The following is a 25,944-nucleotide window of genomic DNA, read 5'->3' as shown; positions in this document are numbered from 1 at the left end:
GTTCCTCAGTCTTTTCTCCATAGGAGGGTCCTAGTGACCAGAGGAAGCCCTCAGGCAATAAAATACAGATACTGGTACTAAGTATATGATGTCTGTGTGTGTATGTGAGTGTGTGGACACAGGCCAGCCAAATGCTTTTAAATAAACAGCAAACTCATGAGGAAACATTTTACTGATTGCATATTCATTGACTTACTTCATCTCCCACCACTTTTGCATCCACTGCTCTTTGGGTATTTCACCCTTAAAGACCATCCACCTCCACTTTTCTAACATGTAGGTAAACGGTAGAGTTCCAACAATAGTAAGTGCTTGTTTGAGCAGGAAGTTTATTTCTGTTACTGAAAATAAAATGGGAAAGGATAAACATTAAGATGAGGGTGACAGCGGACGTTTTGTATTAGATAATTTCCTAACCTCAAGATATACTTACTATAAGGATGATCACATGAGAAATATTGACAGTGGACATAATAATATGTATATATTCGTTTCCTCAGCTGAGGGATTTGGAGTAGGGTGAAGCCTTGGATAGATCAGGTTAAATAAATCTACAAGGAACCCCTAATCCTTTTTCTTTATTAGTTTCAGTTGCCTCCCTTAAGTACTTCTTATCAGAGCTAATTAGGGGTATTTTATCTACTTTCCTAGTCATACTGTTTATCTTTTTTGGTTTATTTATTTATTTATTTATTTTTGGCTGCGTTGGCTCTTCTTTGCTGCATGCGGGCTTTCTCTAGTTGCAGTGAGCGGGGGCTACTCTTCATTGCAGTGCGCGGGCTTCTCATCGCGGTGGCTTCTCTTTGCCGTGGAGCACGGGCTCTAGGCACGCAGGCTTCAGTAGTTGTGGCTCACAGGCTCCAGTAGTTGTGGCTCACGGGCTCTAGAGTGCAGGCTCAGTAGTTGTGGCACATGGGCTTCGTTGCTCTGCGGCATGTGGGACCCTCCCGGACCAGGGCTCGAACCCATGTCCCCTGCACTGGCAGGCGGATTCCCAACCACTGTGCCACCAGGGAAGCCCCACACTGTTTATTGTTGCAAGCTCCATGAAGGCAGTGACTGTCAATTCTCATTCAAGACTGTATACCTAGCCTGGTGTCTGCTACATGATGTCCTCTGTGAGTCTTTGCTAAATAAACAAATATTAAATAGATGTGGCCAAAAGCCAGTAAACCAGGGAGGGGAAAAAACAACAAAAACGAGCCTCCCTAGAGGAAACCATCCACTGGATGATCAGAAGTACAATGTACTTTAAATTTACTGACATCTTCCTTACCTGAGTTTAAAATGCTTTAACAAATTATGTTATTTCATTTATCCTTTATTAGTGATGTAAAAAGGCAGTGGAGCTCATATCTAGTGCGTAAATGAAGCTCACTGGAATGTAAGCAGAGGGATATTATCTACTTGGCACACCAATGTATTTAGTGTCTTTTAAAATGCTTTACACATAGTAAGTGCTCAATAAATATTTTTGGAAGAAGAAAGGAAGAGAGGGAGAAGGAGAGAGAGAGAGAGAGAGAAGGAATGAAGGACCTTATTTTGTTTAGCATCATTCACAGATCAGGGCCAGAGTCAAGGAAAGAAGCAGGAGTTTTTCAAATCAGTGGTTTAACCATGCCTAGTACTGTCTTAGTGATTCAACCATCTTTGACTGCTGTCAAGGAATATTAAAAAATGATAAAACTAATAATGGTCTGTTAATTGACTTGAGAATGATACTTTAAAATTAGGAAACAGGTGTGGTTACTGTGAACCCCCTTTCCTCTGTTGCTCCCTTCATGGGAGGATGCTGCTACTTGTCTATTACCCACTGGGTCTGTGCTCACAGTACATTTTTCAGACACGATGATGGCTTTACACTGACCTACTCCCAGGTCCTTGTGAGATCATCAAGGTCTGGAGCCAGAAGTCGAGGCAAAGTGAATTGCCCACACAAGGATGGAGCTCATGACCTTGACCTCATCGACTAAATGTACTAGTAGGCAGAGCTGAAGTTTATGTCCCAAATTGCTAAAATGAGGGGAGAGAAATACATAGGAAAGAAGAACATATTTGGCTCTAAGTGTCCTCCTTTTACAAGAAAGAATCCTCACAGAAAAATCTGGATCTTGTGACTATTTGTTGTGTTCCATCAAGTCCAACCCATCCAAAGAGAAACAGGCTGCCTCGGGCAAAGATGCTGAAGGATGGCCTGAATCTGAGGGGATGTTACGGGGCAAATTCATGCTTCAGCCACATGAACAAAACGTTTCAGTCTCCTCCAATCTTGATATTCCACCACCTGTTCCTTAAGAACTCCCAAATTTCAAGTTACACTTTGCTTTGCATAATATTATGGGAAAAGTTATAGATTAGGGCTCTGCTTCCGGTTCTGCCATGTTGCTTCTTGACCTTGGGTTAATTATTTTCCCTCTCATGTCTTCAGTTTGCTTCCTCTGCAAAATGGTTTTTAGAATCTGTTCCAGCTCCACTGTTTTGGTTTTTACCTAGAACCAGGGGATTCAGTCAGAACTCTGACACTAATTAGCTGGGTAACCTTGGATAAGCCATTTCAGTTCTGTGGGCCTGTTTTAGCATCTTTTTAAAAAGCTTCTGTTAGATGGTTCTTAGAGTCCCAAGACCATTCACTTAGTTACCTCTCTTATGCCCTTTTCAAAGATACAAAACCAGAAGCTGGCATATTATACTATATACTTAAAATGTTTTTTAACCAGTAGCAATTTCCAGTTACCCATAAATAACTTATATTTTACATGGCAAAAATTAAATATATCCTATGCATGACAATAAATACCTTTGCCCATGTCAGACTAAAGAATACCCAAAACAGGCCATGAAAACATGTCCATACCTCTGTCTTCATAAAAATCAGGGGGCAGAAGACCAAGGGCTTTCAGATAGTGAGGTGTAGCTGCAGAAAGTGACATGATTTCCCCAACAGCTTCATGGAAACCTTCATTAGCTCCATTTCTGAGCAGGTAGGGCTGTGTGGCATATGCCATGTCATACTGGATGTGCCCCATCTCGTGATGGGCTGTCAGGAAGCCATCCATCGTCACCTTTGTGCACATTTTGATCCTGAACAAAAATGGGCAAGATTAAAATGGATCTCATTGAATTTCATTTAATCATCACAATGGAGTTATATGGGATTTCCATAGCATGGATCACCTTTCCAAGACTTATTTGCCAATGATTCTTGAGGACCTATCTTGTACGTCCTAGAAACTGTACTAGGTGCTCAATATAAAGTGATGGGCAGGGCTGAATCTTGTCCTCCTGATCACAGACTAACAGAAAGGAAGATAAACAGAGTCGTCTACTACAAAAACTCTGAGGCAAGTACTCTACAAGTGATCAGTAGACATGGCCTTGGGCACAACAATGAGTACATGGAGGCAAAGTCTTCTGGAAGCCCCCAGGAAGGGCATAACTCAGGATGCAATGAGCAAGCTGGACCTTGATCAACATGCAGGGGTTTGCCAGGCAAATGGCAGGGAGGGACAAGAGACTGGCATTCCTAGAAGCGCTCAACGAGGATGGCTTGAGAAAAGAATGTGGCATTCAGGACACAGCCAGCAGTTTGGTACAGCCAGGACATAGTAGTAGTAGGAGAAAGGGACAGAAATTGATATTTGGGAATCATTAGCATGTAAGTCAGGGAGTGGATGTGATGGCCCATGAAGCTGTGTAGGATGGCAAGAAAAGAGAGCCAAGGACAAAGCCCCAGGAGGTCCCAGGAGGTACAGGGTGGAGAGAGGAAAAGGAGACAGAGAGAGAAGTCAAAGAAGTCCAGAAGGAATGACGATGCAGACACCAGTGAACAAGAGCGCTTCAAAGACAACTCCTCAACACGGCCCCATGCTGTTGTGGCCCAATGGTATAAGGCTGGCATTTGGCAATTAGGTGCTGGTCCTCTTCAACTTGGCAAGAGCAGTTTCATGCAGGTGAGTGTAGGGGTCATATTTCAGTAGGTTCAGTAGTCTTCCCACCACTCTGAGCACCATGTCATCCCCCTGATAAATACCCTTTAAGGACTCCCGCTGCTCAGGAATAAACTCAACCTCCTTTATACACCCCAATATGACCTCCTTCTCTAACTTGGTTTTTCTCTATACTCTTTTGGCACAATTATAAGAATAGCTATTATATAGTTGATATCTACTGTGTGTAAGATCCTGTGCTAGGAAGCTTACATACACTTACTCATTTTTCAACTTCACCCTAGTACTGGAGTCAGTGAGCTACGGCCTGCATCTGGCTACCCGTTGTGATAGATCAGGCTTTACTGGGACACAGCCCTAACCATTTGTTTCTGTATTATCTATGGCTGCTTTCATGCCACAAGGGCAGAGATGAGTAGTTGCAACAGAGACCTGCAAAGCCTAAAGAAACTATTTACTATCCGACCTTTTATAGGAAAGGGTTGCCAACCCCTACTCTAGCGCATGTGGCTGGGGCCCTGCCTAGATCTGCTTTACCAGAAAGATCCACCCATCTCCCAGTTGTCTGAGTCCTGGCTGTTGGCCAACAGCTGCTTCCTTCTTTAATGTTTTTGGCTAAATGGGAGGTGCCTCAACCAGGAGGTTATGTGGCCCCATACTCTGGGGCAGTCCACAGCCAATGACTGAGTAATATGGGGTACAAAGGGCCAGTCCTCTTGTCTCAAGATGTGACCAGCTCTGTGGTACAAATCATGCTCCAGAGAGCCCCGTGGGATCAGGCTGAGGCCAAGTCTCCAGCTGAGACCACCTCCTTACTTAACTCTTTCCCCTGCCCCATCCTGCTTCCCTCACGCCCCTTTGCCTGCAAGCTCTCCCTCAGTGAAACACGTGTACAAGAATCTCCATCTCAAGCCAGGGAACCCAACCTAAGACACTCACAAACCTGCCAACTGGGAATTACGATTCCACTTTATAGATAAAGAAACTGAAACCCAAGAAGGTTAAATACCTTGCCCAAGGTTGCCTATTCATTAAGTGGCACAGCCGGGATTAGAAAGCCTGTGCTCATTCTGCCATTTCACACAGACCCTCCTTCACACGCCCTTTATTCTAGCCTAACCTGCTGACTCCAGTACACAACACTGGTCCTGCCTCTCTGCATCTGATACTGCTATTCTCCCAGCCCCGTGTCCCTCCCAGCTCTGTCTGTCCAAACCCTTCTTATCTTCCAAGCCCAACTCAAATGCCACCTGAAGAACCCTGTCTGAGCCAAACCCCTATTCCAGGTGTGGTCACTTATCTTCCAATTCCCATGGAGTGTTCTCTGTGTTTCTCTTAATGACACATATCAGCTTATCTATTCACCTGTCCTAGCTCACTCAGAAGAGGGAAACGGAGGTGGGGATCAATGCCTGACTCACATATCCATCTTCCATAAATCTTGCACCAACCCTTTCCTAATGGGGGCACCACCATACCCATGACCATGCAACTCTAATGGGTGCATATCATCTCAGATGAGGCAAACTGTCTAAAGGTTCAAGTTAGGGCCTGCTGACAATCCCCTTTTCCTTGGAAAGCCCAGATGTGCTCTCATGGACTCCCAGCCTTCGTTCAAGGAGAATTCATTCATCTCTTCTGTGCTCAGAGAAGCAGAGAAGGAATCCAAATTCATCCTCATCCCTCCGTTGTCTCCCATTTTAGTATCAGCTGTGTACACATCAGCCTCACTACCTGAAGTCACCCTTCCCCAGGTCCCATGCTGTGGGGTGGCAGACCACTTTCCGGCCATCGCCTGGCTCAGTTAGCATGGAGTTATCCCAGAATTCTTGAGTCATATTAGGAAGGCCAATAGACACAAAGAACTTCTCAGCCTCCTTGAATATCCTCTTTGCATCCCAGGACTGGAAGAAAAAAAAACAAAAAAACCCCCAGCATTTAATTCTAGCATTAAAATCACGGCATTCTTTCTGTTGGATATGTACAAAGGCATAACTGTTCTGGAAGGCAATTTGGCAACATGTATGGACAGCTTTCACAGCATTTATACTCTTTGTCTCAGTAATCCTGTCTCTAGGGAACTAACCTAGGAAATTCTTAGAAATTAGGTCGAAGAATTATGTTTAAAATGATTATTATTTTTCAATTGAAATAATTTGATATATTGTGTAAATTTAAGGTGTATAACGTGTAAAATGATTTTTTTTTTTTTGCGGTACGCGGGCCTCTCACTGTTGTGGCCTCTCCCGTTGCGGAGCACAGGCTCCGGACACGCAGGCTCAGCGGCCATGGCTCACGGGCCCAGCCGCTCCGCGGCATGTAAGATCTTCCCGGACTGGGGCACGAACCCGTGTCCCCTGCATCGGCAGGTGGACTCTCAACGACTGCGCCACCAGGGAAGCCCTAAAATGAGTTTTAATAGAGGGAAAAGTGGAAACAACCACCAGAATGGTTAAATAAATAATGATGCCTTTGTGGAATGGAAAATCTAAATAAATTAGATTTATAAAGAATTTTTATTGATATTTTTAATAATTTAATAGTGAAAAAGTAAAATATATAAACCACTTATATGGTATAATCTTAATGAGAAAATACATTAAAATGTTAACAGTAGACGGGGTGAGATCATGTGTGAAGTTTTTTGTCTTTATTCTTTATGTTCTAAGTATAAACACAAACGATAATGACCTTCTCTTTGCTAAAAACTGTTCAACTCAAGACAACATCCCTTGATTGATCTCCTTCAATGGGCAAGGCCCTGGCATTAGGCTCATTAGAAGACACAAACAATAAAGCAGACATGAAGTTCTGTGATTTTGGAACCAAAAAGGCCCACATGTGACCCAGCAGCCGATGGGTAGGGGGGGCCTTGGCTTCATAGTCTGTATGGGAATCTAAACTTTCAGAATGTTCTGGAACTGGAGAGGGGCAGCAGAAGGTGACATAAGGCCCATATCAGTCAAACTAAGTTTGTATAATTGGCAGATATTTAATGAATCACTTTTTAGTGACACAGAAAACTTCCTTTCATCTTAAAGACCAGTCAAGTTTGTTTTTTCTCCTATGTCAGCCTTGGGGATATGCAACTGGATATAACAGACACTATGGATATTTTCTTTGACCTTTAAAGGCTTAACGTCAGTCAATATTGCTATTGGTGAGTATGGCATTCTTAAGGAGAATGAACATATACTAAAACAGTGTAGACTGGCAAGCACAGTTAACACCTGCTGAATGAAGAATGAATGGATAGAAAACCAGGCTGGAAATATTAGGAGTTCTCAGTTCCAACCTTAGTTGTCACTGATTGTCTTTGTGACTTTGAACAAATCATTTACCCAAGCCTCAGTTTCCTCACCTACAACATGGAACTATCACAATACCTGTCCTGGCAGTCCCATAGGTTTGTCGTAAACATAACATTAGGAGAGATGGTGGGTGTGAAAACACCGTAGATAGGCTATGGAGCTACATAAAGATGGGCCTCTGCTGCTGCTCAACTGCAAAGTGGGGCTACAACGGCTGCAGGAGTTTAGGGGCCCTTGCAGCTTCACATTTTCATTCTGCTATGGACTTTTCCCAGGAGTATGTTACGTAGGTGAAGATGTTCATTGCATTGCTGCTTACAGATTTAAAACTGTTAACAAGCAGTGCGTAAATAGCAAACCATGGTGCAACCATCTGAAGAAATTTTACACAGCCAGTAGATGTATGATTATGGATCCTACCCAGAAATGTAGGCTGTTAGCTGAATAAAGAAAAATACACAATTATAACTATAATATTATTTAATCAATGGGAGGGAACATAGAGAATTTAAACAATTATACCAAGATGGTAAAAAAAGTTTACTTAAAAACTATTTTAGACTCTTGTAATATTTTTAACAATGATTTTTAATATGCAAAAATCTTCTAAAGATATCCTTTTTTTACTATTCACAGAGATTACTGACTACTTAGCAATGACTAACTTTATATTTTTTTAACATCTTTATTGGAGTATAATTGCTTTACAATGTTGAATTCGTTTCTGCTGTATAACAAAGTGAATCAGCTATACATATACATATGTTCCCATATCTCTTCCCTCTTGCGTCTCCCTCCCTCCCACCCTCCCTATCCCACCCCTCTAGGTGGTCACAAAGCACCGAGCTGATCTCCCTGTGCTATGCGGCTGCTTCCCACTAGCTATCTATTTTACGTTTGGTAGTGTATACATGTCCATGCCACTCTCTCACTTCGTCCCAGCTTACCCTTCCCCCTCCCCATGTCTGCAAGCCTATTCTCTACGTCTACATCTTTATTCCTGTCCTGCCCCTAGGTTCCTCAGAACCATTTTTCTTTTTAGATTCCATATATATGTGTTAGCTTACCGTATTTGTTTTTCTCTTTCTGACTTACTTCACTCTGTATAACAGACTCTAGATCCATCGCAATGACTAACTTTAGAAAGAGTTATGGCAACCAGTTGATAATTCCACATCTTATTGCTTAATGGAAAACTCAGGTCATCTCTACTTTGAATATCTCTCAGCAAGATCAATACCATACTTATTGAAGGTACTTGATGTCACTGACATTGTAAACTACTTTTCCATGAAAAGACAGCTACATAAGAAATAAATTTAAATTAGCTTGAAAATCTTCTCATTTACATGTTTTCATAAGACAAGAAGAGAAGGATGGCATAAAAAGAAATGAGGTTGAGGATTTAGATTTGGTTTTCAAGGTGTCTTCTTCCTACCTGGTTCTGCATTTCTTTGGTAACATCTATGCTCGGTCTCTCTCCAAAGGGGACTGTCAAAGGGTACAGATTTGTCCAAAATCTCCCCCACATATCACCTATTTAAAAAAAAGATTTCGTTAATACATGACAAGGACAACAGAAGTATAGACCTGATTTTACATAGTGCATGAGGTGGGATTGGTAAACAGGACACAGAGTATTCTAGATTTAATCTAGTTTCTGTGCTTCCTTTTCACTACCTCTTTTCTTCTTATTTTATATTTTCAACATTCCCTTCTTTTTTTACCGCCTCTAGAAGGTTAAAATGGCAGGAGATGATGTGGCTAGACAAAGCTTGTTAGGGAATCATCCCTGTTTCTCACATTTCAAATTACAATTCAAAGGCACCATGTATTTAATGTACAGGACATCACAGCTACTATAGATTAGAAATAGATTTATATAGTCCCTCATCCATGGGACAAAATACTACAAATTAGACTATTAGTAATCTATGATATTGGATTCAAGAGAGATCATATAGACAGACTTGTGGTTGTCAAGGGGGATGGAGGGGGAGGCAGGGATGGATTGGGAGTTTGGGGTTAGCAAATACAAACTATTATATATAGAACGGATAAACAACAAGGCCCTACTGTATAGCACAGGGAACTATATTCAATATCCTGTGATAAACCACAATGGAAAAGAAAAAAAAGAGAGAGATCATATAGGATCATCATTCAGGAATCTCTGCTAACTAACCAGTAACTAAGTTCCACTTTTATTACTATATTATAGGAATCCACTTAACTGGGTGATTTTTCAAACATCTCAAACAAATGTTAAATTGAATTCCAAGGCCAGAAACCCTAAAAGGAAAAAATGGATCTAGAAAAAAATCAATCTCATAATAGGACCAGAATCCTGGCACCAAAGGAACGGGGGAAAATAACTACATAAAGAATATGTCGATGAACTCATGATTTAAAAGATAAAATTCAGTAGAGATCAATGTAAAGTCCTATGCTTCAATTTTAAAGAAACATCTATCTATTATAGAAATATGTGATATGTGACATCAGGCTGAAACATATCCCACATGTAAAAGACCAAAAGGGACCCAACAAACAGTATGATGTGGCTTCCAAAACTCAAATGTGACTGTAGGGTAAGCGAGTAGAATTACAGAGTCTAGAACAAAGGAAGCCATAGCACCATTTTTACTCCATGTTGGTCAAACTTTATCTGGAGTAACTGTTCAGTTCTGAGCGTGATATTTGAAGAGGGACATCAACAAAGGATAGCTTGTCCAAAGGAGAACACAAGTAGAAAAGTGAGATTTTAAAGAATGGTTGAAAAATCTATGTAGGATATTTAACATAAAAGAAGAAAATGGTGTATACGTGATGATAACAGTAATACTCACTAAAATGTACTGAGTACATACTCTTGTGCCAGGTACTATGCTGTCCCTTGGCAGTGGTTGTTTATAAGTCTCTAGAAGGGCATCTTGTGGAAGAAGAATGGACATATTCTGGGTAACCTCATAGCATGGAATTAGGCAAAATGAATGGAAGGCATTAGAGGGGTGTTGATTCACCTCCACATAAGGTAGGACTTTAGGTTAGTTTACTTTGGAAGGAAGAAGGAGCCACCTGACAACAGACAGGTTTAAGCAGAAAGTGAATTACCAAAGAACACCTGCCAAAGACACTGTAGAGAGTATTTATATATTGCTTTAGAGGAAAAAGTCTCCACTGATCCTTCGTCCAGATTCCCCCCCTGCTAAGAGAGAGGCTTGGCTGTGGAGAATCAGCTGTCAGCAACTTAGCTTGACTAGAGTAGGCATGCTATGTATGCAAGACATGAACTTTTCAAACATATATTTTAATTGGCCTCAGCTTCTGGGGTGAGGGAGAGGGGAGGGAGGATGGCCACTCTCTGGTGGGGAATAAGGAGGTTGAATAAAGGGCCCCAGGTCTTGCATGGTCTACAAAAGCTCTATGGCAGGATCCAAAGTTCTTGGAAGATTGATTCTCCTCCTAAGCTAGGCATCTTCCTTCATGATGAAGACTTCATTCATTACTCATATGATTCCAAACCAAGTACTTTTCAGCAAAAGAAATTGTTGCAGTTGAACAATGAACTTAACAAAGCTTTCACTCAGGCTATACCTTAATTCTAGAAAGTCTTTCTCTCACCCCTGACTGCCCCTAGCCAACCAAGCTTCTTTCCTCTGAATATGATGCTAAAATCCCACCTCGAGGATTAGCCAACCAAGTTGATTAATAAAACTTATTTTCCCCATTTCCACTCTCATTTCTCTAGTGATCTGAAATAACCCCTTTATCCTATGGATTGTGGCCAACATAATAACTCTTTATGTATAAAGTAATGCAACAGAGAACAATTTAAAATGACTTCTCTGTTGAAGACAGTGCTTTCAATCTTTGATTTCTATAATGTTACTAACTTCATTCACAGAGTTTTTCAAAAGTTGGGCCTCACTCCAAAAAAACAACTTTATTGGTGGAAATGACAAAGAGCAAAGTACACAAAGAATTCCTGGAGTTTCTTACCAAGCAAATGGGCAGGGATGCATCCAGTCGGACTGATACGGGAAGGGTAGGCATCCATCAACTTTGCCCTCACATAAGCGTGAAGTTGTTCATATAATGGTTTAATCTGAAAAGCTCAGGAAGAGACTTTAAGACCAAGAATAGCCTATTTCCAATCCCCAACACTAAAAATAGGAGCTTCTTTAGACAAGTAGAATTTCCCTAAGTTCTAATTTCTTCTCCTCTGAAATATTCTGGAGAGTTTGAAAGCATTCATTCTTCCCAGATACCGATGATGACTAGTTCCACTGCATAAAGCAATGAACACACCTGGAGGGATACAGATCCCAAAAGGAAGGCGGATGCAAAAAAACATTCATTTCTAAGATGCTACCTACTTCCTTCATTTTTAAACTGAAGTATCATTTACATATAAAATTCACCCATTTTAAAATATATAGTTTCGTGAGTTTTAATAGAAGTATACTGTTGGACAACCATCACTACCGCTCAGTTTTAGAACATTTCCAACATTCCCCAAAGTTTCCTTGCACCCATTAGCAGTCAACTCCATCCCCACCCCCAGCCCCAGCTGATCACTGAACTGATTTCTTTCCCTATCGTTTTGCCTATTCTGCACATTTCATATAAATGAAACCATACGATATGTGACCTTTCATGTCTGGCTTCTTTCACTTGGCTTAATGTTTTTTAGGTTAATCCATGTTGTTGCATGTATCAGTGTTCATTCCTTTTTATTACTGAGTAGCATTTCATTGTATGAATACATCAGAGTTTGCTTCATTTAGTATCTTAAGGATAAAATTCACCAGTTGAAGGATGACTAGGTTGTCTCCAGTTTGGGGCTATTATGAGTAATATCTCTATAAACATTCATGCATAAGTCTTTGTATGGCTATATGTTTTCATTTCTTTCACATAGATCGCTAAGAGTGAAATACCTTAGTTATATGGTAAGTATGTGCTTAACTTTTTAAGAAAATGCCAAACCATTTTCCAAAATGGCTGTAGCATTTTACATTTCTGTCCGTAGCACTTAGTACTGTCAGTCTTTTTTTTTTTTTTTTCTTATTTTGGCTGCGCCGGGTCTTAGTTGTGGCACGCGGGATCTTGAGTTGCGGCATGCAGACTCCTAAGTGCGGCATGCATGCAGGATCTAGTTCCCCGACCAGGGATCGAACCCCGGCCCCCTGCATTGGGAACGCAGAGTCTTACCCACTGGACCACCAGGGAAGTCCCTGTCAGTCTGTTTTAATCACAGCCATTCTGGTGGGAATGTAGTGGGTTTTTTTTTTTAAATTGAAGTATAGTTGATTTACACTGTTGTGTTAGTTTCAGGTGTACAGCAAAGTGATTCAGTTGTGTGTGTGTGTGTGTGTGTGTGTATGTATATACATGCACATATACATACATATATTATTTTTCAGATTCTTTTCCATTATAGGTTATTATAAGATATTGAATATAGTTCCCTGTGCTATACAGTAGAACCTTGTTGTTTATCTATTTTATATATAGTAGTGTGTAACTGTTAATTTCAAACTCTTAATTTATCCCTCCCCCGCTTCCCCTCTGGTAACCATAAGTTTGTTTTCTACGTCTGTTTCTGTTTTGTAGATAAGTTCATTTGTGTCATCTTTTTAGATTCCACATATAAGTGATATCATATGATATTTGTCTTTCTCTGTCTGACTTACTTCACTTAGTATGATAATCTCTAGGTCCATCCATGTTGCTGCAAATGGCATTATTTCATGCATTTTTATGCCTGAGTAATATTCCATTGTGTATATATATATATATACCACATCTTCTTTTTCCATTCATCTGTCAAGGGACACAGGCTGCTTCCATGTCTTGGCTATTGTAAATAGTGCTGCTATGAACATTGGGGTGCGTGTATCCTTTCAAATCAGTGTTTTCCTCTTTTCCGGATATATGCCCAGGAGTGGGAGTGCTGGATCATATGGTAACTCTGTTTGTGGTGGTTCTTAATCATGGTTTTAATGTGCATTTCCCTAATAACGTTTTATTTGCTTATTTGCCATTTGTGTAATTTCTTTGATGATGTACTTACTCACATCTCTTGCCCATTTCTTTTTCGGGGGGGTTGTTTGTCCTACTTCCATTTTTGATAGCTCTGCCCAGCTATGGCTGTGACAGAACAGCTTCACATAAGAAGCTGGAAGGCATGGGGATGTGGGGGTCAAAATGAAGGAAGAGGGAGACATTGAGAGGTGTCTATGGGGCACTTCTAATAGGACTCTCCCTTCCCTAGAACATCTTCCTTAGCCAAAGATAAGGAAACAACAGTATCAAGTGTCCTGAGGAAGGAAGCAAAGCCTATGGCTCTGCTAACAAAGGAAGACAGCACAGGCCCCACATAGCTCCTGAAACCCATGCCTTCTTATAATCTAAAAGACCACTCCTTCCTATAGTCTCTCCTTCTCATAATCTTCCTGTTGGTAATTGCTGCTCAATGGCTAAAAGGGGGAGAAAAGCAGAGCAATTCCGATCATCTGTAGCAGTTGCCCTGTGATTCTTTACAATCTTTCCAAGCTCTAATATTCCATAACTCTGAGGCCTGGGAACGACCAGCCAGTGTGTTAAGAACAAGCCAGAATGCTTTTGGTCCCTGTCCCTTCTTCCTGCATGCTGCCCTACGTCTGTCTCTGCAGACAGTTCCTTGTTACCTCTGCAAAGGTACGTTCCACATCTGTGATCAACTGGTCACGGCTGTAGTCATAGTCACCTGCCCCCGTCACTTCATAATTCCCTCTCCAATAGTCCCCATAGTCCTCATAATCTGTTATTAAAAAGAAGAAAAATGAGAACATCTGGAAAGAAAGAGATAAAGCACAATATACATAGAATAGCTTTCCTGGGAGGTTAAAAACTCCAAAAACCTGTCACACTTTTATTGCCCTTCTAAATATCAACTCAAAGGGATGCAAATAAATAATAACACTAGCTAATGTGTCCAAATTTTAATTCATTATCTCATCTACTAAGCACAAAAACTCTACAAGACAGACAGTATTATAATCCCCGTGGTGCAGGGTAACAGCCTGCTCTTGGCCGGTTAAACGATTCGTCCAAGGTCACACAACTGGTGAGGGGCAGAGGCGCACTCCGAGTCTCCTAACCCCAGGTCTCTACTCTCTCCATAGGTCAATTTGCATCCTTAGCTTTAAAATGTGTGACTGGATCTTTAAATTCTCATTTTGCTCAGGGCCTTATATTTTCAAATCTAACCCAACTCATCTTGGACACGGCCACAGTGGGCCTGTGTTTGTTGGCAAATTGTATGTATGCTTCATGTAGTGTCTTGTTATCAGGAAATGCAAGCTTGTGTCAGGGTAATAGTTAATAAAGTTTGTAAATGTATTTTAGCAACTTTTATTTTTACACGCACGTTGGCAATGGATGATCAGGAAGGTGAGGAGACAAGTAAATATTTGGATGGAAGGATGTGGTGATGGGCTCCTGTCTCCAGCTTGCCTGTGGCTTGAGAATATGAGTTTAAGTGGTAGTGAAAGACATTTAGAAAGAACAGATGAAAAATGTTTTTCCTTCCTCAACCCCAGAGCATACATTAATTCATAATGCCATGGCTTCGGCTCATTATTCAGGCTGGAGGGTAAGTTAAGAGATATGGAAATTCCTCACCATGTTAAGATTTTGATGACCACGTGATTTGAGTTATAATTACAACTACAGAGAATAGTAGGTTTCCAGCCTAAACTACTCTGATTTGTTTCTTTCTGGGATACCACTCTGACGTAAACACACAAATGACCTTTGAGAATGAACTGTGGCCAGATGGGAGTTTAGGGGAGAGATGGTGTCTCTGACCCTCATCCTTTCTGGTAAATAGAATCGATCAATCCCCCAGACTACCTCAGGAACCCTCGGGGGCCTGAGCCCTTCCCAGACAACTGATTTGTTTGAGGCCTGGTAACTTAGTCTCACTCTTGAGCCCTTTCAACTGTACAATGTCAATTCACCTTTCCTTATTCCCTGGTGGTCTCCTCTTTGAGACACATAACCTAATTGTTCAGCAGGTGACTGAACAGGAAATTAGGAATACCCCTTAGATCAAAGGGCAGGCTTGGTGATTCATGAGAAATAGCCCCGGAGCCCTGCAGAGAGCTTCAGAACCGCCACAGCCCAGCAAACTCACTGTTGGCTCTGGCCATCTCGTTTTCCAGGACCACATACTCTTCATAAAATGGCCTCAGCTGCTTGCCGACCTCAGCCCTCCAGCCTTCCCAAGCCCAGAGTCTCCGATTGTAGTCTTTGCTGTTTTCCATTATGTCATCCAAACCTATTATCGCAAAGTACCCAAAGGGAAATAAACATGCATTTGTAAAGTTTTTATTTGTAAAGACTTATATGAAATTTAAAGAATTAAAAGGCTGGCAGACATCAAGGTCATAAAGTTGTTCAATGAAATCTCATGATTCGTTCATTTCCTCACCCTTATTATAGTTTCAAAAGATTTCTGCAGAGAAAATAAACCACTGAGATCATTGAACTATTAATTTCATTAGATTACTTGAGTGTGACAAAATTCCCAGTGCAGTTTTGTTAAAACTTAAAAGAGCATCTGTGTGCTGAAACACACACATTTGGAATCTTCCCCTCTTTAGATGATCCATCTGAAAGGCACAATGTCGTCATCTAATGTTAATCTCATTTTTAAAGCTTGGAATAAAAAAAGGAAATTTTATAATCACTGCTCAAAATTAATAGCCCACCTGGTTCAAGCACTAAGCACTCCTGTGTATTTGGGTCCAAAACTTTCCCACTACTGTAGATGGTGCTCATTGTACTTAGAATTGTGTTCAACTGCAAATTAAAGATAATAAACAATGTTAAAAGTGGAAGATGTACAAAAGAGAATGCTAATGTAGAGATGTCCTTTCAACCATGTGATTTTTTTATGCCTCAAAATACAGCAGTTCACATCTTCTTGGCTAAGTATCTTCTTTCATGTAGGGTTGGAACACCTCAGTTAAATTTTCCCACCGTCGACTAGCACAGACGGGCCTTATAAGCACATGATAAATATATGTGGAGTGACGAAAAAAACAAAACAAAACAGATCTACCAAAATCCCAAGAATGTTTCTCACCCACACACGCACAGAGCAGTGCATTTCTTATTCCATTCAGCCTTCACTGAGTGCACATTTATTGAACATCTGCTATGTGCTACACTCTGACAATTATGACATGAACAAGTCACTGGTCCTCAAGGACCCCACAATCATGCGACAGTGAGACAATCATGAAACCAATGATTACATAATAGAGTGACAGGTACTATAACTGTGGCCAAAAAGTGATGTGGCAGCATGGGGGCGGTGTGGATAAGTTAATAACCTGGAGATTCAGGAATGGCTTCAAAGAGGGGGCACAATAGAGCTGTGTCTTGGAAGAGAGGTAGGAATTGGTCAAGTAGAGAAGGGAAGTAGAGGACAGAGCTTACAAGACAGAAGAAGGTTGAGAAAGACAAGGCATTTTCAGGGAGTGGTGACATGAGAGAGAAAACTGGGGTAGCGGTGTTGATTGAGGGGCATGGAGGATGGGAGAATAGAGAGGGAAGTAGGGGCAGATCATGAGCAGCCTTCTATGCCTTACTGAAGAGTTTAACTTTTACCCTGTAGGTAAAGGAGCATAAAGGTAATAGAGTAAAGCAGTGCTACTCAAAGTATGGTCCATGGACCAGTGCAAGTCAGCAAATAGTTTGTTTCTCATCTATGAGAAGCACAGGAATTGAGAGAATAAATGTTTATAAACTTTTAAAAACGATTTGATATTTCCATGACAGCTAAGCATGTGATCAATGAAATTAACCAAGCACTGATCTGCAATGGATTGGAAATAAAGAAAGATAGGGAAGAAGGGAGGGAGGAAGGAAGAAAGGAAAGAAGGAAGGAAGGAAGGAAGGAAGGAAGGAAGGAAGGAAGGAAGGAAGGAAGGAAGGGAGGGAGGGAGGGAGGGACTGGTTCTCTCCCATAGATGATTTAAGAATCACTGGATGAAAGGCCCTGTTTCCCCTTCTCCTATTTCTCTCTTCCGTTATTCCTTCACTCTACTACAAGAGCCATTATCCTAAAACATGAAACAGATCTCATGCTTAAAACTTCAACAAGATCCCGCAGTCCAAAGGAATAAACCCAAGTCCCTTACCATGGCACAAAACCCCTCCTGCTCTCTTTCTCTACCTGCTTTTTCCATCTCCCCTCCTTCCTCTCCATTGAATTCATGCATCCTTGAGTCTCCCCTCCTCCCAAACACTTCAAGCTCTTCTTACATGCATTTCAGTGATTTTTAATCCTGGCTGCACGTCAGAATTATCTGGGGATCTTTTTAAAATACAATGTCCAGTTTCCACCTAGACTAGACGAAGCTCTAGATTGTAACAGAGCAACGGGCAAGACGGTGTCCTTGTGGAAAAGATGGGGCAGGGCGAAATGGATAAAATAAAGTGGATTAATAACTATTTGAATAATGGGCCCCAAAGAATGCAGAATAATAAACAACAGCTTGTAGGAAGACACAGGCCATATGGTTTGACCTTTGTCCTTATCGTGCATTTTTCTTTTTATAGATGCAGATAAGAACACAGTACCAGAGGGCAAGCAGCTGAGAAAGACTTTGATGTTAAATAGGCAAATCTTTTAGATAAAAATATTTCAATAGATCAAATCAAGGGTCTGTAAATTATGATTTGCAGATCGAATCCTGTCTGCTGCCTGTTTTTGTAAAGTTTTATTGGAACACAGCCATGCCCATTTGTTTCTGTGTTAGCTGTGGCTGATTTCCCACAACAAGAGAAGACTGACTCAGTGGGACAGAGACAGTATGGCCCACTAACCTAAAATATCTACTATCGTTCCCTTTACAGAAAGAAAGTTTGCTGACTCCTGGGCTAGAGAGATAGGATGAGAGATTTTTATTTTAACAGGGGTGAATATAGGCTTTCTTGAATTTAGACAAACTACCTACATAAGAATAGAATTTTCAAAGGTATCATTTTTGGAGCAACATTGGTGGAAGAGATTTGGAGACTTTCTTGACAGTGATGTTGAGATGAATCAACCATGGAATTTGACTGTCAAAAAACCAAAGCAAGCAAACAGGAGCCTAATGCAATCCTGGGCTGTCTTAGTAGATGTAAAGCACAGGAGGCAGGATGTCGTACCCCTGCTCACCTCCAGGCAGACCCAAACCCACTCGGAGGGCTGTGTTCAGTCCAAGGATACTGACAAAATGAAGCCAGCAACTAGGACTGGTTAGGGAACTTGAAACCATCGTATAAGGAAAAATGGACAGAGTGAAGGATGTTTAGCCTAGAGAAGAAAAGACTCAACTAGTTAAAAAAAAAATTACCTGCCTTCCTTTATTTAAAGACCATTATGGGAGAGAGCAATTTGGCTCGAGAAGGTGGTACAAAGTGGAGGAAAAGCACTTTAGGCTCAATGGAAGGAGTATCTTGCCATCAGTTAGAGGGACCCACATACGGAACTGGCGTCTAGGAAAGAAGTGAGTCGCCCATCCCTGAAGTAGTTTGAGCCGGGGTGGTTTAGCCACTTGTTAAAGAAGTTGCAGAGGAGAGTCAAGAATCAAAGGGGTGGGGGAGGATCAGACGACATGCAGGGCTTCTCAAGCTTAGCACCATTGACGCTTTGGACCAGACGACTCTTGTCTTTGGGGGCTTCCTTGCGCCTTGTAGAGTGTTTAGCAGCATCCCTACCCGCTAGATGCCAACAGCACTCCTCAACAGTTGTAAAAACCAAAAATGTCTCCAGATATTGTCAAATGTCCCTGGCGGGCAAAATCACTCCCGGTTGAGAAGCACGGACATGGACTAAGTGCCTGGTCCTCAGGAAGGTGACCTCTGTCACTGTGTCCATATACACCACAGCGCCCTTAGAATCGTGCTTTAACAATGTGTCCCAACATACCAGTGTCCTACTTCACTCTCAAAGGATACCAGTTTGGATGATAAGTTACGTGGCCACCCTACCGAGGCACAGAGCTCTTTCTATTGTGAGCATTGCTATCTTGGCAGATAAAGGCAGCAGCCAGGGGTGATATTAATGTTTAAGATTTCCCCAATATTTCAACTCCTGGGGTCAATGCTAGCATGTCACATACTCGTTTGCTCTTGTCTGCTGAGAGCACTGAGGTCCCACTCTGCTGAAGGACCTGCAATTGACGCTTGAGTGTGAGATTCCGAATTTCTGCTAGTGGATAAGTTTTGGCAATTTTGGACTGTTCTTCATAAAAGGCAGACCATTTGGCCCCGGCTGCATTCTGAAACGACAAAAAAATAATAATAATAATAATAAAGTTGAAGTTAGGATGGCACTGCTCGAATAGATAGAACAGAAGATATACTCCAAAGAGCATCTGGTGGAACATTTAATATTTCCTGAGTGATTTAATTCTCTACTTTGCTGAAGGTCAAAGTTTAGGTTAAGAGTAACCAAGCCACACTTGGTCACACTCTCCTTCTGACCTAGTGCTTAGTTTTCCCAAGGGTCCTGTCCCCAGAACTGGAAGTGAATTCTCACGGATGATTCATGTTGTGAGGCCCTGGAAGGTATGGCCTTAGCACTTGTGACGTGGGCGAGTTGCTCAAGGATTCAAGGATGAGCGCTCTAAAGGGAGAGTCCAGCAGAGCTCAGAGCGGACTTCCTGGGCATACAGCTCCTCATGGCGATGAGAACCGTAAGAAATGAGAACCAGTTTACGGGAAGCTCTGTGGTGCCATGATTTACCAGAGATTCTGATCTTAAAGTATGAGCCCCAGTCAAGGTTGCCCAGAACATGGCCATTTGGTAGCTGTGGTGATTTTCTACCAGCAAAAGAAACCAATAAGCAGGTGATGATGCCAGGATTCACTTGCCCCCCCATCCTGAGCATCAGTAAGCAAGTGGACTTCTCCAGACTTATCCAGTGCAGTCTTCTCTCAGCGCACAAGCTCATTTCCATTTATCAAAGACTGAAATGAGCAACTATTTTGTACATTGTACTTCTCCAGACCCTATAAAAGAGGTAGCATATGAGGCAAGTAAGAACTCCATTCCTTGAGTCAGACACTTCTGACTAGCTATTGTGACCCTGAGCAAATTACTTAGCCTCTCTGAGTCATGTTACCTTACTCGGAAAATGAGAGTAATAATAGTAGAACTTACCTCAAAGGGTTGCTGTAAAGGCGAGAAAATTTAACAAGTAATATAATGCCTATCAAAGTGCCTGATATATCCCAAGCATTTAAAAATCACAGCTACTTTATCACTTACAGGGAAAAAAGTCCTTGTCCTTAAGTGGCTGACAGTTTTATCAAACAGATAAGATACACATCGTGAATGTTTCATTACTGAAACAAGAGCATATGATAATGTATAAACTATGAGTGGGGCTAAGCAGTTCCTGTTACAGGGACCAGATTTGGCAAGCCCTCCTGGAGGAGGTGGAACTTAAGACAGACCTTAAAGTAGGTAGGAGATAGATGGGTGTAGAGTACTTTGCAAAATAATTTACCTCATTTGGTCTTCTTAACAACCCCACGAGATAGAAAATTATTCTATTTCCATTTTTCCTATGTGTAGAAAGGGGCTAAGAGAAATAAAAAGTGGAGCTGTCAACTAACTGTCAGTATCTGAATCCTGGATACTGTGGTGGGCAGACACTAAGGTGGCTCCTGTGATCCCTCCTTCCTGCTGGTGCACCCTTGTGTGTCCCCCTCCCCTTGAGGGTGAGCAGGACCTGTGCCTCACTTCTAACTGGGTGAATATAGCAAAAGTGACAGGATATGCATGTTTATGTTACATAAGGTTGCCATTTTTATCTTGCCAGAAGACTCTCCCTTGCTGATTTTGATGCAGCAAGATGCCATGTTGTGAGCTATGCTGTGGATAGGGCCACGTGGTGAGGAACTGAAGATGGCCTCTGACTGACATCCTGAGGACCTCAGTTCAGCAACATATGAGGATCTAAATGCTACCACTAACCACATTAGCTTGGAAGTGGGTTCAACCCCAGGATGAGACCACAGCTCTAGCCGGGACCTTGATTGTATATGAGACCCAGAAGCAGATCCAGCTAAGGTGTGCCTGGAGTCCCGCCCCACAGGAACTGTGAGATAACAAGTGTGTGTTGTTTTAAGCTACTACGCTTGTGGTAATCTCTTACTCAATAGACAACTAGCACAGATTTCAAAGCAGGACTCCAGGCATGACTGCACTCTCCAGGCCAAGGAATTTTACTTTTATCCTGTAAATACTAGGGAGTCACTTAGGGGTTGCAAGCAGGTGTGTGACATGATGAAAGTGGTGCAGGAAAGGGACAACAACGGATCAGACAAGAGATGAAGGGAATAGTCGCAGTGAAATGGAAAAAGATTTCTCTCTTTATTGAGCACACACAACCCCTCAGGAACCACTTCTCAGTTAATCTTCACAAACAATCTTGTGAGGTAGTTGTGATTGTCTCCACTTCACAAATGAGGGAAATGAGGCACAGAGCAGGTAAGTAACTTTGCCTAGGTCACACAGCTAGCAACTGGAAGAAACAGGGTGTCAACCCAGAAATGTTTACCTCCAAAGCTAATGCTCTTAACCACTGCCTATAGATTGGATTCGACATATTCTGTTCTTGTCTCTAACATGCCCGAATGAGAGGGACTGAGCTATGGAAAGAGGAGTTCGGTCTACAGCACAAATTCATTCATGCAACCCACCACTCACCTCTCAGTCCCTACCCTTTTTCATCCAATCCAGAATGACTGACAGCAAAATTTCTAGTAAAACTTTGATCCCAAATTAAGGCATTTCTTTTCTTTGCAATCTACTTTGGAAACAGCTCATTATCCCCAAAAGGCCCCAATCTTAAAATATTTTTAAAAAATTATACTGCATGTGGGAACTTTGAAGATATCTGTTTTATTTTATTTTTCGCTACCATATACAAGTGTTATAATTTATATCACAAAAATATTACTTTATGTTGCCTTGAATTTTGGCCCCTGAGGACACACTGTTACATCCCAAGCTGTTCTTTTTAATATTGCTTACAATCTATTCCATATTCATACTATAAGGCTCCCAAGCCTAAATAAAACTGACAGCTTAGAAGTTATACAGAGAATCAAAGTCAGTTCATACATACCAACCAAGTAACATAGACAGTGCTTGAGAGCTATATGTCATTTTTGGATTTGAATGATGAACGAATTGAAGCATATACAGTAACTTACATAGCTACAGGGTTCAAAAGGAACCATTACAAATCAAATAAGTGGCATCCCATACTGCCTCTGTGCAAAGGCAGGAGAGCAGCAACTAACACAGCAAAAGTTTCCACAGCCATTGATGGGGGTTTGGGGTCAAGACACACATTACTCAGTACAATCACAGGAAGTTAGAACCCTCTCTGACTTCCTGCATATACCATACCATATTCTCATCCTACAAGAGATCCTTTGTAATTTCAAGGACTGAAAATGTAAAATCCTAAATTATATTTTAAATCACTCCAAAAGATATCCTGCTCTTTTTGGCCCTAATGATATGCAAGTTAAATATGATTTCATTATGCTTTTAAATGTTTTCATATGAGATTCATCTTAAGCCATAGGTCTGCGGTCTCTACTCAAATTATGATAGCTTTATCTAAACAATTAAAATGCTTTTGTGATAAGTTGTTTGAAATGAAAAGAATTAAAATCTCATTTTCTTTTTTTCTATAGCTCACTATCAACCCCTAAACCACTTCTTCCCCTGTAGGTATGAGAGTTCCCTGAAGACAGAAGATGAAAAACTGAATGGAACCTTAGCATCCAAGCAGTGACTTGGACCCCAACAGGCTCCCAGGGAACCCTCCACCCTCAGGTCCCATATGCTGGTCCAGTTTCCATATATAGCTCTCAAAACCACATCAGATTCAAAGATGAAAACTGCCTTGGTTACTTTTCATATATGCCCAGATACTTGCATATTTTTTAAAACAGCTTATTCTGTTCAAGGAAGTAGGTAATCTAAATTACAACAATATTGTTTTTCCATGAGAATCAAAAATTTATTTTTTCTTTTTTCAGATAGGAGAAAGGGGTATGGCTTTCAAACATTTTAATTTTTTCTGAATTTTATCTCATAGGGAAAAAGAAAAATCCACTCACACCTGAAATTGGGTCCTGCCAGAAAGTGGCCCACTAGATATATATTTGAGCTATTTCATAATAAGAAATATAACGTAGTATAAGTAACATAGCAAATATCACGAAAACCTCTACTCCGATTTTTTAAACATTGACACTTTGCAATAGTTGCTTCAGACATATTTATTTAGTGGTTAGAATCAATAATACCATATTATATACTCAAAAGTTCCTAAGAGAGTAGATCTTAAATGTTCTCACTACAAAAAAGAAATGGTAGGACTTCCCTGGTGGCGCGGTGGTTAAGAATCCACCTGCCAATGCAGGGGACACGGGTTCAATCCCTGGTCCGGGAAGATCCCACATGCCGCGGAGCAACTAAGCCCACGTGCCACAACTACTGAGCCTGCGCTCTAGAGCCCGTGAGCCACAACTACTGAGCCCACGTGCCACAACTACTGAAGCCTGCATGTCTAGAGCCCATGCTCCGCAACAGGACAAGCCACCACAATGAGAAGCCCACACACTGCAACGATGAGTAGGCCCCGCTCGCCGCAACTAGAGAAAGCCCTCACGGCAATGAAGATCCAACACAGCCAAAAATTAATTAATTAATTTTAAAAAACCCCACATATTCTTAGAAGTGGAATTGGTGGGTTAAAGCAATTTTCAACTCCTGTAGATATTGTTAAATCTTGGTAAATCTGATTTTATGTCAACTTGGTGTTTCATTATTAATATAATGTTATCCCTCTGATTATTAGTGAGGTTAAACATATATATGAGGTATATAAATATATATATATATATATTCAAATTTCCTCCTCTATGCATTTGCTGCTCATATCTTTTCCCCATTTTTCTAGTGAACTTCTGTCTTTTTTATCACTTAGTAAAATTTCTTTATACATTCTGACTGTTAATCTTTTGTTAATTATATGTATCACAAATGTTTTCCCAAGCTCTGCTTCTTGTCCTGTGTGTGTCTGTGTGTGTATGTTTATGATGCCTTTTAGTGCACAGAAGTTTCTTTCTAATCCTAATGCAACTGATTTGCTCAGTCTTTTCCTTTATAGATTGATCCTTTTGTATCTTATTTAATAAATCATTCTAAACCAAAAGTCATTTAATAAACCATTCCTGGGCTTCCCTAGTGGCACAGTGGTTAAGAGTCCGCCTGCCCTCTCAGACTTCAGACTATACCACAAAGCTACACTAATCAAGACAATATGGTACTGGCACAAAAACAGAAATATAGACCAATGGAACAGGATAGAAAGCCCAGAGATAAACCCACGCACATATGGTCACCTTATCTTTGATAAAGGAGACAAGAATATACAATGGAGAAAAGACAGCCTCTTCAATAAGTGGTGTTGGGAAAACTGGACAGCTACATGTAAAAGAATGAAATTAGAACACTCCCTAACACCATACACAAAAATAAACTCAAAATGGATTAAAGACCTAAATGTTAAGGCCAGACACTATAAAACTCTTAGAGGAAAACATAGGCAGAACACTCTGTGACATAAATCACAGCAAGATCGCTTTTGACCCATCTCCTAGAGAAATGGAAATAAAAACAAAAATAAACAAATGGCACCTAATGAAACTTCAAAGCTTTTGCACAGCAAAGGAAACCATAAACAAGACCAAAAGACAACCCTCAGAATGGGAGAAAATATTTGCAAATGAAGCAACTGACAAAGGATTAATATCCAAAATTTACAAGCAGCTCATGCAGCTCAATATCAAAGAAAACAAACAACCCAATCCAAAAATGGGCAGAAGACCTAAACAGACATTTCTCCACAGAAGATATACAGATTGCCAACAAACACATGAAAGAATGCTCAACATCATTAATCATTAGAGAAATGCAAATCAAAACTACAATGAGATATCATCTCACACCGGTCAGAATGGCCATCATTAAAAAATCTAGAAACAATAAATGCTGGAGAGGGTGTGGAGAAAAGGGAACACTCTTGCACTGTTGGTGGGAATATAAATTGATACAGCCACTATGGAGAACAGTATGGAGGTTCCTTAAAAAACTAAAAATAGAACTACCATACGACCCAGCTATCCCACTACTGGGCATATACCCTGAGAAACCCATAATTCAAAGAGTCATGTACCAAAATGTTCATTGCAGCTCTACTTACAATAGTCAGGACATGGAAGCAACCTAAGTGTCCATCAACAGATGAATGGATAAAGAAGATGTGGCACATCTGTACAATGGAATATTACTCAGCCATAAAAAGAAACGAAATTGAGTTATTTGTAATGAGGTGGATGGACCTAGAGTCTGTCATACAGAGTGAAGTAAGTCAGAAAGAGGAAAACAAATACCATATGCTAACACATACATATGGAATCTAAAAAACAAACAAAAAAATGGTCATGAAGAACCTAGGGGCAAGATGGGAATAAAGATGCAGACCTACTGGAGAATGGACTGGAGCATATGGGGACGGGGAAGGGTAAGATGGGACAAAGTG

The 25,944-nt window shown here is 41.0% G+C and overlaps 1 protein-coding gene across 1 annotated transcript in view; it reads right to left on the bottom strand.

Annotated features, from left to right (window-relative positions):
- The window catches only part of ACE2 (angiotensin converting enzyme 2), a 52,675-nt gene that overhangs the window by 19,855 nt on the left and 6,876 nt on the right, over positions 1-25,944 (bottom strand). Inside the window, exons 2-10 of the mRNA XM_022562652.3 lie at positions 19,429-19,587; positions 16,021-16,111; positions 15,444-15,587; positions 13,954-14,066; positions 11,261-11,366; positions 8,697-8,794; positions 5,682-5,851; positions 2,855-3,081; positions 197-341 (exon numbers count right to left, since the gene is read on the bottom strand). Coding sequence (XP_022418360.1) covers positions 197-341; positions 2,855-3,081; positions 5,682-5,851; positions 8,697-8,794; positions 11,261-11,366; positions 13,954-14,066; positions 15,444-15,587; positions 16,021-16,111; positions 19,429-19,587 — 1,253 coding nt within the window. The remainder of the gene's footprint in view (positions 1-196; positions 342-2,854; positions 3,082-5,681; positions 5,852-8,696; positions 8,795-11,260; positions 11,367-13,953; positions 14,067-15,443; positions 15,588-16,020; positions 16,112-19,428; positions 19,588-25,944) is intronic.

Source organism: Delphinapterus leucas, chromosome X (assembly GCF_059928025.1).
Source record: "Delphinapterus leucas isolate spDelLeu-1000000601 "Yukka" chromosome X, BTC_Dleu_Yukka2, whole genome shotgun sequence".
NCBI lineage: Eukaryota > Metazoa > Chordata > Mammalia > Artiodactyla > Monodontidae > Delphinapterus > Delphinapterus leucas.
Note: the sequence above shows the minus strand (reverse complement) of the source record. Positions and strands in the feature narration are given on the sequence as shown.